The sequence below is a fragment of the Hirundo rustica genome, chromosome 1, assembly GCF_015227805.2.
Source record: "Hirundo rustica isolate bHirRus1 chromosome 1, bHirRus1.pri.v3, whole genome shotgun sequence".
NCBI classification, from domain to species: domain Eukaryota; kingdom Metazoa; phylum Chordata; class Aves; order Passeriformes; family Hirundinidae; genus Hirundo; species Hirundo rustica.
The window spans coordinates 46454674-46470874 of NC_053450.1; the positions used below are offsets into that span (position 1 = coordinate 46454674).

At 42.7% G+C, this 16201-nt stretch overlaps 1 protein-coding gene across 3 annotated transcripts in view; it reads left to right on the forward strand.

The window, feature by feature from the left end:
* KCTD1 (potassium channel tetramerization domain containing 1) overlaps positions 1-7333 on the forward strand; it is a 98326-nt gene extending 90993 nt beyond the window's left edge. For all 3 annotated transcript variants that reach the window (XM_058422949.1, XM_040081813.1, XM_040081831.2), the window contains 3 exons: positions 3261-3405; positions 5635-5940; positions 6351-7333. In XM_058422949.1, the coding sequence (XP_058278932.1) occupies positions 3261-3405; positions 5635-5940; positions 6351-6509 (610 nt within the window). In that variant the 3' untranslated portion in view covers positions 6510-7333. The remainder of the gene's footprint in view (positions 1-3260; positions 3406-5634; positions 5941-6350) is intronic.
* The last annotated feature ends 8868 nt before the right edge of the window (positions 7334-16201 follow it).

Here is a 16201-nt window from a genome sequence, read left to right on the forward strand (position 1 = left end):
CATCTTCCTGTGCTAGCTTTTTGGTATTGAAATGCTGTTACAGGAGTGCTGATCTGTGGGAAGAAAGATCCATCCCTGTAGTATTTCATGGAATTAAAATGATGATCTTTTCCATTCCCTGTTGTTCATTCTCCAGTAAACAAGGGCTTGTAGCTATACCTAGTTTGTGTCCTTTAAAATTCTCTGATGGAAACAGGGTTTTCCACTGGTTATATTTTCAACCCTTGAAGCATTCAATTTCTGACAGTGGAATATGATACTTAAAGCCACAGACATTAATTATTACCCATTGGAGGTCGCACTTTCAACCCATGGGACATTAATTTTCCTGATATATGGAAAATTCCAGCCTGTTAGTTTTAATTAAATATTTCAGAAGCACATTTTCTTGTAAATGGACTACAGTTTCTTATCCTTTACCCTTGATATTTGGCTAATTCTGCATATAATTATCATCTTATTTTGCAAGCCTCCTTCAAAGGGCTTTCCTGCCTCAAAACTGTGTATTTGTCATTTAAAAAAGAAAGGTGTCTTTGCCAATCGTCGGCCAACTTTGTCAAGAAGGAGATGGGGAAAACCACCTTTCAGGTTTTCTTGGGAAGTGAAATTATAATGACATGCCTGTCCCTTCTTGTGCCAGCAAAGCATGTGTAATCCCGGTGTGAGAGCAAGCAGGAGTGCCAGCAAAGCTATTGGTGGCAGGGAGGATGGTAATTAAATTGTATTGTACAGAGAAGGTGAAGTGTAAGGGAATGCTTCCCACTGTACCCCCAGGATCCCAAGAGTTCCTGGTGAGGCTGGGAGGTGAGGATGCTGCTTGTTCCCCAGATCCTGGCATAGCCCAGTCACCTCTCCCGATAGGTGCAGCAAATGCAGATTAGGAGCGGGATCATGTCACCGGATTTGGATCCCACAGTATCTTAAGTTTTTCCCTGAAGGCCATATGAAGGAAGCTGGAATCTACATTTTTCCATCTGAAAAGGAAAAAAAAGTTTTAATTTTCTTTACAGAAGTCTCTCTGCTGGGGGTCTACCCTTCCAATGCTGTTTTAATGTGTGAAAGTGCAGTTGTGTATTGAGGAGTGATCCTGGGAGGGGAGTCAGGAGGGAATTGGGACTTTGCAGTTCCTGGGATTTTGATGCTGCTGCTGCTACTGAGCAGCAAAGGCAGCAGCAAAATCTTTCTGTTAACGCTTCCAGCCCATTCCCAGAGCCATTCAGGTCCCAGGTAGCACTCCCAGTGGCTGAGCACTCTCCTCAGCATTATGGTTTTGTCAGAAGGCTCCGTCCTCTGATACTATCTTGTTCTTCTCTAAACAATTAATAAAACGCAGACAAAAAGCCTAGAGGTTTAAAATATGTAATTATATAAGTAATTTAGAACTAGGAAAATGCTGCAGAAACCAATTACAATTATACATTTCAGTAATGACTGACTTGGCCAAATACATGTTTTGTGTGTGAATTCCGTGATAAATTTGAAGATGACATGCTTGAGTATAAGGGAAAATTAATTCTAAATGCTGAGTACTTCCATATTAGACATAAAATGTGGCTCATACACCCAGTGAACAGGAGCCTGTGTTCTATGGGCTGTCGCAGCTTAAATTTTGAGCAGCAGGGCAGGCAGTAACAAGTCTTTGAGGAAGAAAGCTTGAATAGTTCAAGGGATGGCTTTGAAAAAAAGGTGTTCTGTACCTGCTCATGATGCAAAATATATTTAATTCCTTATAAGATTTCATGCAACTTGAGTTGATTCAGGCATTTATTACAGAATAGTAGATGGCCAGATGGGGTTAATGGAGTTTTAGTTCTTTCCTGGTCTCCTCCCAGCTGGTAAAGAACCATAGATGAGATTTGTATTCTGTTCATAACTTACATATATACCTGCTCCAGGCACAGACATCATTCCAAACTCAATTTGGGTTGCCTGTGCCATTTTCAAAGGGAGGATATTTGGCTGTTGATGCAACACAGTGTATGGTCACCTGGAGCCCTGCCCCTCTGCAGTTCCCTGAGAACCCGCTGCAAGCCCTGCTGCCTCCCCCTCTTTGCGAGCCACTTCTGTCTTTTGCCTCTTGGACACCTTCTGGACATCCCCTTCTGCTGACCAGGGGATGGGGCATCTCTCAGCTTCGTGCAGCCAGGAGGGCTGATCTCCTCTGAGCATTTGGTGGTGTTTTTAATTGCTGGTGGTGGGGGTTCCTTGTTTATTCACTGCTTTTAAAACAAAACAAAAATAATGTGCCATGACTGTTTGTTGTCAAAAAGTACACATTGCACGTACAGACATATGAACAGGCACGTGAAATCAGACCTGCCAGTCACTCCTGCTCATTTCATTGGGAAACCACCAGTGACTCAGGAGTGTTTTGCAAATGCCCCAGTGCAGAAACAAAACATTTATTTGTACTCTGAGTGTTTTGTTTGGCATTCTCAGCCCTTCCTATTGCTCTAACTAAAGCTTGTTTAGGAGACCCACATCCAGAAATGTATGTGCACCCAGTGGTTGATGTTGCAAGACCTGTTGCCAAAAGGAGCCTCTTTAGGTGGCTGCAGGGTTCTGGTAGTCAGTGGGTGATATCTAAAAGCTGAGACATTTTTCTGTATTGAGTGTTCTGTTTGACACCTGCCACAAGAACTTAAATTTTGCATTAAAGCATTACCTCACATTGAAATGTTACCAACTCTGTACCCCCATCTTTATATTACCACAGTGTGCTGCCCCTCACCTCTGCTATGCCTGCCCTAGCATTGGTTGCAGTAAATGGTATCCAAAAAGTGGCCTAGGTTTAAAAAACAAGTGAAAGCCAAGCCAAGAACCAAACCAAACAATTCCCTAGGTCAGTTTCCAAACTAAATCAAGTTCCCTATGCAGTGCTCTGGAAAGCAGAATGAATGAGTCAGTCCAGGGTGTTGGAGCGTCTATGGAGGGGATGGGCTGTGCTGAAGGGGGCTATCAAAAATCCAGAATGATTGAGGGGTTATCATGTTATGAGATACAGACACAGTGAGGTGGGTGGGAGAGGCTGCTGGCCTGGCTTCTTTCCTTCCACCTCCCTGCTTGGAACTTAATGAAGCCATGCTGGAAAACGTATGGCTTACACAGTGGTTTGAAACCAGCCCTTTTCTAATGAAACAAGGCCACAGAGCTGCTTCAGTGAAGTTTGCATGGGAGGGTTTTGTAGCACTAGGCCATTTGGGTAGCTCTTGAGCTGAGCTTGGTCTGACTCTGCTCCTTGTCTCTTGTTTCCTCTCCAGAATTGGCCGGCTTTTCGATGGCACGGAGCCCATTGTCCTCGACAGTCTCAAGCAGCATTATTTCATCGACAGAGATGGGCAGATGTTCAGATATATCTTGAATTTCTTAAGGACATCAAAACTCCTCATTCCTGATGATTTCAAGGTGAGATTTCAAGGGACTTGGGTGTTTTGCGTGGACCTTGGTAAAGCAAGTATCTGGTCTGTAGTCAAAACAGAGCCCTGGACAGGGGAGGGGAACTTGCAAGGTATGGTGTTTGATTTCAGGTACATGGCAAAAGTAAGAATGATGTTGCTAAAGTGGTGTCCTCCTTTCCTAGAGCGGCATCAATATTAAACTTTCCCCTCCTGGCTATAGTGATAATAAAGCTACCTTGCCAGATTTGACCTAGGAAATTAAATGTTGTACCATACTCCTGGAAACAGAAGCAATGTTACAATCTGAAGCTGACTGCTCGTGAGCTTTGCTGATTACTTGTCCTCTCATCCATTTTTATGCTTCCCCAGTGATTGCAGCAGCTCCAGTTTCCACTCCCACACTGAAATTCAGAAAATGGTGTGTGAATCACAATATTGACAAAATAAACTGCACACATGGTAATTTTTGGGCATTAAGTCATAGAATCTTTTCTCCCTCAGACTCTTGAATGCATACTGCAAGTTTAATTTTGGAGAAGTCAGGAATGAATAGCTCTATGTTTATTATTTAAACTTTAATAAAGAACCTGCTTTGGTTTTTTTTAGTTTTGAGTAAAAAATTGAATTAGTGGTAGATCACTATCAGACAAAGCCTACAGAGCCAGAGCTTCAGAATCCATGTGATGTTTAACTGCTAGTAGGTATGAGGCTGTATATGTGGTGTCTTCAATCAGAATGCATCCTTGTCTTTACTTAATGATCACACACCACTGCACCTGGTTCACTGCTGGAAATGCAGCAGCTGGGACTGGAGAGGTGATGGGGCAGGGATGGAACAGTTCACACTGGCATGAAGTCCTTTTCCCCTCACAGCTGAGATTGTTTTTCTGGCATGATAGGTGTGAGGCTGAGTTCAAGTGCTGTATTTCAGCAACTTTGAATCATCTGCTGCAGACACATCCTTGCTGTTCCCATATGTGACAAGGGTAGATCTCCCTGCATGATGTGGGAGTTTGGAGCAAACAGATAAGCATCATTTCCTTCTTTTGAAGCCTTAGCATGGCTTTGTGCTGCTCTCGGCACTTCTCCTGCAGGTAATCAAAAATAGAGAAAAAGGAAAAGCCACCTTTCATGAAATATTAAGAATTTACATATGTAGAGCTTTTTAAACACATAAATATACTGTAGCTGCGCTGAAATTAAAAATGTAACTCCTGGCAAGTTCACCCAACTGTGATGTTCAAAGGGGTGTCCTCCCCAGCTATGCTTTAAGGTGTACAAAAAATCCCAGGGATTAAAATGAGCAGTGTTTCTCTTTTTTTGGAAATACATAGATAATGTTACTTTTTTGTTACACAATAAATGTAAGCAGTACTTTTACCATGATTAGGTGTCCTCATCAAGTATTTGGTTTCTAATTCAAATTCAGGACCATATTGACTGTTAGCAGGCCCCTCTTGTCATTCTGTTTCTCTGTCTTTCCTAATTCTCATGTGTCTCTTTTTGCTGTATAAATATTTTCCAAACGGTTTTATGCTCTTACACCTAGAAAAACAAGATTTTTTAAAAAATGGTTTTTTAAATTTAAAAAATGGCAGTAGGCAGACTCCACATCATCAGTTCTAAATTACTTCTGCAGTGGCTATGCCTAGAAATGCATTCCCTCTGCTCTGGCATTTGAGATGATGTAGTAAACAATACTAGTGGCAAAATAGGGAAGTATTAAAAAATACTTAATTTTTAAAATGCACTAATATGTGCAAACATTATGCAAATATCTGAATCATTTTACACTAACAACCATTGCAGACTCCCTCATTTACATTCTTATACCTGTTACAGTGCCTGCTAGTATTGCTGTAAGACACAGTGGATCCTAGTGATGAATTTTCTAAATCCTGATTGAATTCTGTTCCATCTGCTCAATAAGATCATTATTATATGACATCACTGTGGAGGATGAAATATGGGGAAAAGTGGGATTGTTTTTTGCAGAAGGGAGTTGAGCAAGCATAGCCTTTCCCTACTCCTACTGCTGTACTCATTGTGTTTCGAGTGGCTGATGGTTATTTTTTGCTTGCACTGTTACTTTATTACACCTTCCTACACAGTAATTGGGAGCTCTCTCTGGAGGGTTCCAGACCTAGAGCAGCGTTGGCCTGAAAAACCATGCACCTTAAGCACCACATCAGCGACGGCTCTCTTAATTGTGCACAGTAATGTACGTGTCTTTCAGGACTACAGCTTGTTATATGAAGAAGCAAAGTATTTCCAGCTTCAGCCCATGCTAGGAGAGATGGAGCGGTGGAAACAGGACCGGGAGAGCGGCCGCTTCTCAAAGTCTTGCGAGTGCCTGGTGGTGCGAGTTGCCCCAGATCTCGGCGAGAGGATTACCCTGAGTGGAGATAAGTCACTGATAGAGGAGGTGTTCCCTGAGATCGGCGATGTGATGTGCAATTCCGTCAACGCCGGCTGGAACCACGACTCGACACACGTCATCCGATTTCCGCTGAACGGATACTGTCACCTCAACTCAGTTCAGGTAGGAAGGCACAGGCGCGTTTTTCGACAGGGAGCTGCTGGCCAGGTACCAGTGGGCTGACCCTGCTCCACGTCACTGCAGCGTTCTGGTGAGCAGAATCAGCTGGAGGCCTGAAACCAGTCATTTACCTCTGTGTGTCGAGTTGTCTGTCTCCATTTAATTCACGCATCACCCAGAAGAAGACTGGATTTGTTGGCAGTACTAAAAAATAAAATAATTTTTTCTTCATTTTTTTCTTTTTGACTGCTCAGTGGCCATAGTCAGCAGAAATGAATCCAGCACAAATAAGCTGTGTAACCACTTTTTTTTTTCCTAGCTGAATCCATTTGGAAACAGCAGTTACTATCACTGGACAGCAAGCAGTCTGTTTGCTTATTTATACATTGGTGTTTTTTTCTTCTTTTTTACAGGTACTTGAGAGGTTACAGCAAAGAGGGTTTGAGATTGTTGGCTCATGTGGAGGTGGGGTGGACTCTTCCCAATTCAGTGAATACGTACTGAGACGAGAACTCAGAAGGACATCTCGTGCACCCTCTGTCATTCGAATAAAGCAAGAGCCTCTGGACTAAAATGGACATGTTTCTTTATGCAAAAAAAAAAAAAAAAAGAAAAAAAGAAAACAAAGAGGAAAAAAAAAAAAAAAAATGGGGACATTTCATGTGCAGTTTGGACTCCAAACAAGTCCTAGAACTAAAATTGAATAAAAGACACATTTATATCAAATATAGAGACCACACCTGAATTCATATGGGATCACTTGGAATAGTAGTGATAATAATAATCACCTCAAGGTATAAAAGAAAACACACACACACACATATAAAAAATATGTATGTATATGTATGTCTGTACATATATATATGTATGTATATGTCAAAGGGTAGGAAATGCAATGACAAAATGTGGTAGATGAGGTTGGTGCTGTGATGGCCATTAAGTGTCCTAGGCCCTTCCCGGGCCCACTTAACGGTGTACAAGCCATTGCTGGGGGGGTTTCATAGACTACTCTTCACCCATTTTCATTGCCAAAACAGCCATCCACTTTTTAATGTGTACACACCTTGACTCAACTTTATTTGCATATGGAGGTTTATGTCTGTCTTTTTTAGAGGTGGATGGGCAGCTGTTCAGGAGACAACCATCCATTGCATTGGAAAGCTGAAATTTTAAATGTAGTTTGTACAGAAGTCGCACACTTTTTGTCTGCCCTCACAGATGTGAAAGGTTAACGTTTCTTTTGAATGAGTTTTTCTGTTGTTTTGTTTTGTGTTTTTCAAAGGGGGCCAGAATAATTAATATTTGGTAGAGATGCTCTGGTTTGAATCTGCTGCTTTCCTACAATTTTTTCAAATTTTATAATGTATTAAATACAATAAACTCCTGTTTAAAATAACGAGGGTCTGATTTAAGCCAACAGAAGCAGAGAGGTGGGATTGCACTGCACTCCAGCATGTAGAGGGGCAAGGCAGTGGGCAGGCAGTGCTGCCTGCACAGGGTTGAGTGAGTTAAAGGCAGCAGAGGCTGTTGAGGGATCTTCTGGTGTGGTGCACGTGGCTGCTGTTCCTTTAGTGCTGTCCCTTTTAAACTTTGTCCCAGTTGGAAGAGAAGCTGTTGGTCAGACCTGAATATAACACCAGCTCAGCCCGGGGAAACCCATCCAAAAATGACACCTGGTTCTGTAAACCTTCAGTGTAACAGTGAATCCTTGCATCATTCCCTCTTGATTAAGGACTTGGCAGCTTTGACTCTCCAAGCCCTTGCCTTGCTGCGTTTAGTCAGCCTGTTTGGTTTTCAGCTTGCCCATTTCCCTCGTCCCAAAGCAGTGTTCTGCCTAGAGAGTGACATGGCCAGCCCCTTGTGTTACCCATGGGCTGTACATCCCTTCGATGGGACACGCAGCCTGCGTTAGGTGTCCTGCGAGCTGCTCTCTTGCTGGGTCTCACTGAGGCCACCTCTGCAGGCACCGGCTCCAGGCCTGTGAGATTTTGCAGAGGCACCACATCCCAATGCCACGGCACGACGGCTCACGGGCTGATGCACCAGCAACCACCACCTTTCCTCCAGTGTCTCTTTTTATGCACTGTTACAGAATATGACTGTGTGCTCATCCTAGTATGGAAATTTCTATCAACGCAATGGTGCTGGCGTTCCATTCATTTTGGTGACGCTTTGCTATTTATTTAAGAAAAGAAAAAAAGAAACTTCTAGATACATGTAACAAGGTTTTTAATATAGTCTGTTAACTATTAAAAAAAAAACAATTTCATTTTTTCTGGTTTCTATTAAAAGATGTCAGAGGACATCTTTAAATAACTGGCAGTACATATCAGTGGTCTGGAATTACTGAAATGTGAAAATGGGTGAGGGAGGGAGCTCTAAAAATTAAGATTCATTAGTGGGTTGTTAGATCTTCAATGTGATGCTGATCTGTCTATTCACAGTACTGAAGCAGCTGCCTCATTGAAAATGCTTGTTTTCAATTAGCAGCAAGAAATCCTCTTACCAAATAAACAAATGCTTGCTCTTACTGCCCACAATTTGGTTGTTAGTCTGCATAGAAGTTAGAAAGCTAAAATCCAGGGAAATAAATATTTTTTACAGATCTTCACACCATTGAAAGTGGTGAAATTTGTGGTGTCCAAAAAGATGCTGGTCCCTGTGGGTTTGAGAATACGTGGGTGCCAGTGCAAAGTGATGTGATTCTTCAGAAACCGCTGCACAAATCCTCCCGTGTGTCCACGTGAAGCTGCACTTTCTGGGGCCTCTACCGTGTCCCCAGGGATGTATTTACACTCTCTGTTCAGCCCAAAGGTATTTCCACATCCAGACCTGCCCTACTGGCCCCCATCTGTGCATGTGGGCTTGTGCTCCAGTGCAGGCTGGAGCTGGGGTGGTGCAGCTCCTTCCCCCGCTCTTTGGCGAGCAGGTGCTGCAAGCCTGCCTGGCCAGGAGCATCAGCAACCCCAGAAGTGCCCCCCCAGTGCCGGCAGAACCCCCACTGCCTGCAGCCTCTGCACAGGCAGGGTGTGGAAGGTGAGGAGCTTTGCCTCTGGTGCTTTCCAACACGTGGCCCCCAAAGCCAGCAGGTTTTGCTCTGCTGGTGGTTTTGCTTGCTCAGCGTGTACCTGTCCAGGTCAATGACCTTGAAGATACCACTGTGCTCCTCCCGAATCCTCAACTGGCTGGTCACCCTCTCACCAAGCCTGCTTGTGTTGATGGAGTCAAAAATCACTCTGAGACCCTGAATGTAAATGTCTCTGCAGTTACAATGAGGTCATGGAGTAAGAGGTCATGAATATTCAAAGTGATGGCTGATGAAAAATGTGTGCAGGAATAAACTGGCTGTAGATTTTTAGAGAGTAAATAAGACTAGTCCTGTTTGCAATTGAGGTTTATAACCATATGTTTTTAAAATGTTCATTAGAAAAACTGATCAACAAATGAGCAATTTCTCCAGGAAAGTGGGGGCGTGGGGGGAACCAAGAAGGACCAGACTACTGTCAGCTTGTCTCCGCAGGTTAGTTATTTTGACATCTAAATTTATCTATTTTTTATTATAAAGTGTTGACTCCATTTTATGCCATCAGTGGTGCTGTATTTAATAACAAGAGGCAGAGCTGCAGTGAGCAGTAGGTGCCAAGGTTGTACTTCAGCAAGTTGGTTAAGCAGCTGCCAGGAGAGATCCTGCCGACGTGCAGAGATTGCAGATGGCACCAACCCCCCACAGTGAGACACAGGCAGAGGAATTTGGTCCTCACCTTTTCTCTGGGTAATGCAAATGCTGGATTTCTGCAATAACCATCGACCCAGGGTTTAGCTCTTCCCCTGTCACCTCCTTAATGCACCGAACAACTGCGTAATGTAAGTATGGGTCCTGGCATGCTTGGATGAGCCTTAAAACTGAGTGTCCCATTGAAGACTGAGTTAATTTACTCCGTGCTGGAGAAGGTGAAGCCCTGCTTTGTCGCTGGGTTAATCTCTCTTTGCAGAAGCAGTACTGGTGAATAGGTGCTGCTAATGTATTCTGTCTTCAGGTATGTACCAGCTGGGCAGTCTGGCCCGATGAATGTTTTTCCTCTCCATTGCCACATGTCTATAGAAGGAAGCTGATCACCTCAGTGCTTGGCTGGCACCAAGCAAGTCGAGTTGACGCATTGTTTTATGATGCCCGCTAAAATGCGTAACAAAAACCAATGGGAAAAACTTAGTAAACTCTGAAAACATGAAAGTTGAGCCACCCATTCAATTATTTTCCTTTATGCTGAACAGGCACTGAATTCAATTTGAAGTCAAACATTTTGTTCATAAGCATAATTTTTTGCAGCAAGCTTTAAAAATTGATTTCTATACTAATTACAGGGTTTTTACTGTCACCCAAATGACTTGTCGAGTGAATTTTTCTTTAATGTTTCCATTCCATGACTTGGGGCGGGGGGAGGATTGGATTTTGGGGGGTGAGAAAAGCATTTTTATTGACCGATGGTCAGTTTTTCAGAGAAATAAAAACATTTATTTCCATCTGTCATTCCTTCACTGCGGAATTCCATATTATGAATTATTTCTACAGACAACTGGTATTTGTATGTTGGCATTCAAGCTGCCTGAGGTTTATTTACAGTGGAAATGAAACCAAGACATCCTGAGGGCCTGTAGACCAGTTGCTTTTTCTCAGACTTCAGTTTGAGTGGTTTATTATTTCTTGAGGGTCTGGAGGGATCGCCACCACCAAAAATCAATATGTTGCACCACGTCCCAGTGTTAGCTTTGGCTGCTACCCCATTGATCTCTGTTTTTGAAGACCCCAAAACTGACTTATCATAGATCCCGTATTTGAGACTGAAAATGCTAAAATCATAGCCCTAACTCGTCTTAAAAAAAAAAAAAAAAATGCAGGCACGTAGTACACAAGTTCATCCTCTTGTAAGATGAGCTAGATCTGCTAGCTGGTAACCAGGATGTTGACATCGATGCTGCAGGGAAACCCTAGTGCTAGCCTGCTGAAGCATCTTCTATTTGCACAAGTAAGAGCTCCAGAAATGGAAATGTCCTCTGACAAATGGAGAAAAGCCCGCTTCTCCTTGGATCTCTTTTGTTGTTGTTTTGGCTTGGGGTTTTTTTCTCACATTTTTTTTGACTAGGGACCTAATAGGAGTCCTGTGCCCCCAAAATAATAGGGTGTAATATTTTTCAGGTGATGTCAGAGATTGTGGGCCAGATTCCATCTTCTGCCCTCCATACTCAGGGTGAACTTGCCTCACACCCCAGTCAGAAGCTGAAGGGGTGCAGTGGGGTCATGGGCTGTCAGTGTCGTCGCATCCACGGCAATGTATGTCACCTCTGTTGCTTCTAAAATACAGTATTTTCCACTGCAGGTCACAGGAAGCATGGGTTGATGAGACTCTTCTCTCTCCGCCTCATTAAAGCCCTATATACATGAATTCTCCTCTCTGGAGAGGCTGTCACTAGTATGAGCAGGCTGGATTTGTGCTTCTTGGGGAGCATGGAGTGCTGGTGCCCTAGCCCAGCCCATTGATCCCTGTCCTGTGGTCCTCAGAGCACAGCTCTGGCTTGCTGGTCTGAGGAGAGATGGAGAGAGGGAGATTTGTCTCTGTGTTCTGGAGTTTGGACTGATAAATGATCTCATCTACAACCCTAAATGGTCTTGTGCCTTCTGTTATGTAGCTTGTCAGTGCTGTTATTAATTTTCCTGAGGAAAATGCGAAGCATGGGATGGCTGGCCTTGCCTCCTTACCATTAGGATGCAGTCTAAAAGACAGGGTGACATTGACTTAAAACAAAAGCTGCATGTGGTGAAGTCCGCTAAACTCATGTACTGCATTCGTTCTGACTTCAGGTCAAACCAAAGGGCTCAGTGAGTCTCACCAGAGGATGTTTGATACTTCATTTGATTAAGCGCCAAGAAATTGCAAAAACAAAAGGCAAAACAAGCAGAGCATGGATATTTGTTCTGAAGATCTGGAGCCATGATTCCACTAATCCCTGCTGCTTCTGAATAAATATTTCAGTTCTGGGTGGCTTACATTAAAACCAAAAGCAGCTGTGCATTTCTTTCTCTCGCTTTCTCCAGGAGGCTTGTTTTCCTTCTGCTGGGGGCTGTGCCTGGACAGCTCAAGGGTAATAACTTTGGCCCTAAGCAGTGCTTGGTCTCTTCAAAGCATTATACAGACCTTCAATTAAGCATCTCTCTACTTCTAAGGGAAGAAAGCAGCAATAAACTCTTCTTGCAGCTGAGGAGGCTGAAGAAGCTCGACTGTCACCCACTTGGGTGTCAGACTGCACATCTGGAGTCCCACTTAGCTGTCCTTTTCCACAAGCCCTCTTGCAGTACAGAAAGAGGTGAAAATCAGGGAGGAACTGTGACACATTTATTTTTTTTAAGCTGAGAGTTAGAAGCTATTCAAGCATATAGAAGGCATTGCTGGAATTTCTGACTGAACTTAAAACGTTAGCATCACAATAATGTTAGGCTTGACCCACCTTGTGATTTCTTTTTCTAATTACTTCCAAAGTGAGAGAAAAATAAATTAGATTAAATAAAATTTCCTTTACCTTACATGTTTTAAGTGAAGCCTGCTGATAGTCTGTTTCATTTCCTTTCTCTGTCTCAGCTCTTCAGTAGGAACTATCATTTTCTGTTTATGTTTATGTTCCTTAACACAGAACTTGGGCTTTAAAATGGGAGAAGGGTGCACTCCAGTGCAGTTTGTGAAAGAGCTTTGTTTATTCACACAGTAGTCGCAAAAAAATCCTGCTGCATGCCAGGATGGCAGAAATTTTTTTGGGATGAGGCAAGGCACGGCCGTCTCCCAGCTTCAAATTGTCCACAATAAAAATGACAAGAATGGGAAACAAGGCTCAAACCCTCACGGATTATCTTCCTCCTTTAGCATCTGCTCATCTTTCTCACAGTTGTAGCCTTCAGATGAGTAGTTAAAAAGCTGTGCTATCATCTCCGCTGTAACCAGTGCAGCTATTCCAGAAGAAAGCTGCTTGGCTCAGGGACAGCTGTTCTGCAGAAAAATTCTCTTCTGATGCATTATTGATAGATGTAAGTTAAAGTCATAAAGCTCGCAGCTTTATCGGGCAATATCTACTAAATCCTGGAAGCATGTAAGATAACCTAAATGTAATCTACTGCATACCAGCTTCTTCAGTGATGGATAGCACAACAAAAGCAGGACTAATGAAAAATTAATGAAAACAGTTACTTCCATAAGAAAAATGATCTGTTTTCTCCCACCTTTGTATTGATTTTAACTGGCCCTGTAATTGGAAGTGTATAATTTTCTCCTCAGGTAAAGAGGATTGAGGGTGAGGGAGAGTGAGTGTATAATTCTATTCATGTTTGTGACATACTTTCAGGCTACAAAAACAAAGCATTTTCCTTAGGATGTTGAAGCCGCCTGTGAATGCCGACTTCAAGCATATTTTCTCAGCTCAGGCAAACTGCCATGCTGGTTTGCCTGAAACCAGATATTGCATGAGCAGAGTACTTGGCACACTTTGAAGGCTAGCAAAGAAGTACAAAGAAACTATGTTTAAGGAAAACCAAATACAGTGCATGTAACTTGGTGGGTTTAACATGTTTCATGCATTTAAGTTCATTCCTAATTGATCTGCTCCTTGGTGAAAGGGAAAAATCCTCCACTGCTCTTTGGAGAGGGAAGAAATGTCAGGCTCTGAGGAAGGACCTTCTCTGTGAGACCAGACCAATTGTACCATGATGTCCATGTGCCAGCTTGGCAGAGAATTCACGGCCACAGTGAGTCTCAGCTTCTTCTCACTAACACACTTACACACAACTGTCTTTTTCTCTAAATTTAATAGAGCATTTCTCTCTTTTTCACCATTCCACAGCAGAATTCAGTCAGATCTGCAGCTGCTGTAAGCTCTATTTTAAATTATTCCTAAGTCTTTACCTGCTTAATGTTAATACATCCACTGAGCCCGAAGGGCAATGCTGAGATAATAAATCAATCAGAACAGCATATAGTTTGTTTTGCTAGGATAAAAAAAGTGCACCTTTTTAAAGTGTTTAGGAAATGCTGCTTTCCTGTTCCCTGTTGTATATGCTATGGGTCTTTTTCTAATCTCTTCCATCAAAGACATAATGTGGGCCTGTAGTGTGATGAGGACCAGGATGTTCCTACACATTTGTAGTAAATGTTACTCTTTATCTTTGTTTTTTGGGGTTTTTTTAGGTTTTTTTTTTGGTAATATGCCTTATATCTAAGGCAATATCTAAGCTATTATCATTTTAAAAATATGTCTTTTTTTCAACTTGAGAGATTTAGCCACGTCTTTGGTTGTTGCTTTTATTCCTTGCTCTTCTTATTGGCTTGATAAGAGCTGCAATACAAGATGAACCACCCCTTTTGATGCATGTCTTTAAAAATTAGGGCATTTACTTGTCCTCAGTGTTTGGATTGGTTTTATTTTTGTCTCAGCAGCCTGCTCTGCTCCAGCCTCAGCTGGTGCTCCACACAGCAGTGTGGTGACAGCTTGGCATGGGTGACCACGGAGCCTTCGTGATGGTGTGCTCCCCAGTTCATGGAGCCTTGCTGCGTGAGTGAGAGATGCAAGAGCAGCGCCAGTGATGAGAAACCACCCAAAAAATGTCACAGCTGTAACTGTGCAGCAGCAAGAGGGCGTGCAGCCCAGGGCAGTGCCTGTACTCACTGTTGGGGCTGGGAGAGGTGCTGCTGGCAGTGAGGGGTTCTGGATACCCATCTCCCTGTTCCACCATCAGGCAAATCCTCTGGGTCTCCTGGAGATCAAAAGGCACCTGGACACAGTCCTGAGCAACAGGCTCAAGGTAACCCTGCTTGTGCTAGGTGGGAGTGAACAAGATGCTCTCTAGAGGCCCCTTCCAACCTCAACCATTCTATGTTTTCTGTCATTTCCGAGAAGACTGGACTGACTGAAATGTGAAATGTCCCTCGGGGTATGTGAAATGTGGCCTTACCTCTTTACTTGGTGCCATTGTCATAATATCTGGAGTTTTAATTCTGTCCTTTCCGTCTTTCCATTCAAGAGAGATCTTTTACATTTTTTTTCAGTAGGAAGCAGAATGGGGATTCTGTCCTAATGGGACTTGAAAGCCATTGGGTGCAAGTGATGCGCTTAATGTAATAAACTATATTTGAAGTATTACTCACAGAAATTCTGTAGTGCAGCTATATCTCATAATTACATGTCACTGTTGCTGAAGAGCAAAGAAAGAACTTCAAGAAAGGCAGAGGCAGAGCTCCATAACATCTTTGTGGGATCCTGATTTGGGGAGATATTTCAGGGGGCCCTTAGCTTTTACAGTAGAAGTTTGGTCTTCATTTCATGGGACATTTGCAGTACTGAAATTGTGTTTGTATTTCCATACCTCACCAAGTGAAGACACAGAGGGGCAAGAACACACCAGAGAAAGCTTCACCCAGGATCTTTCTTGCTGATCTTTTTTGTTTGTTTTATTTATTGTAGGGCTAAATATTGATTTTTTAGCTCTGAAAAACTGAAGACATAGCATCTTCTTCTACCATGTTCTCAATATGCTTAAAATGAAAAAAAGCACTCCATGACCACATTTTTCCCCTGCAAAAATGTGAGCAATTAGCACAGCAGGTTCTCAGTTCAATATGTATAATTTATTGTAAAATGTATATAATTGGTTTGGCAGACAGCAAAAACACCAACACAAGCATAAACCTTTTTATGATTCTATATGTAATACTGGATGTTGATGGATTATTACTATAGCAAGATGTCATGTTAAATAACTGATGCAGATGTACAGTAGCAAATTACTGGTTTTGCCATTTTCATTAAAAAAGGAAACAAACAGAAAAAAAATTCTTCACATCTTCATTATTTATTGAAGTTGGGGGTTTTTTATACACTCACTGCTGGATCATCTGGGTGTATTAAACAGCTGAATTCAATATCACATTAAGCTAAATTGCCCACAGTGGGCAGCTGCCTCATTTCACTCTTCTCAAAAGTCCAAAATGTGTTTTCTGAACCTGAGGCATTTGTCTTCTTGCCGAAGTGGTGTGCTGGTTAGCATTTCACCAAAGGGAGAAGCAGCGGAGGACATGTCCTTCTGCTGCTAAGACCCTGACCAAAACATTCTCAGTGCAGGAGAGAGGACAGGGAGAGGAGGAGAAGTCAAAACAGTGCTCCCAGCTTTGTCTGTGGGGACCTGGTTTAAAACCCAGCAGGCAGGGAGCATCACGAGCTGTCACTGTGG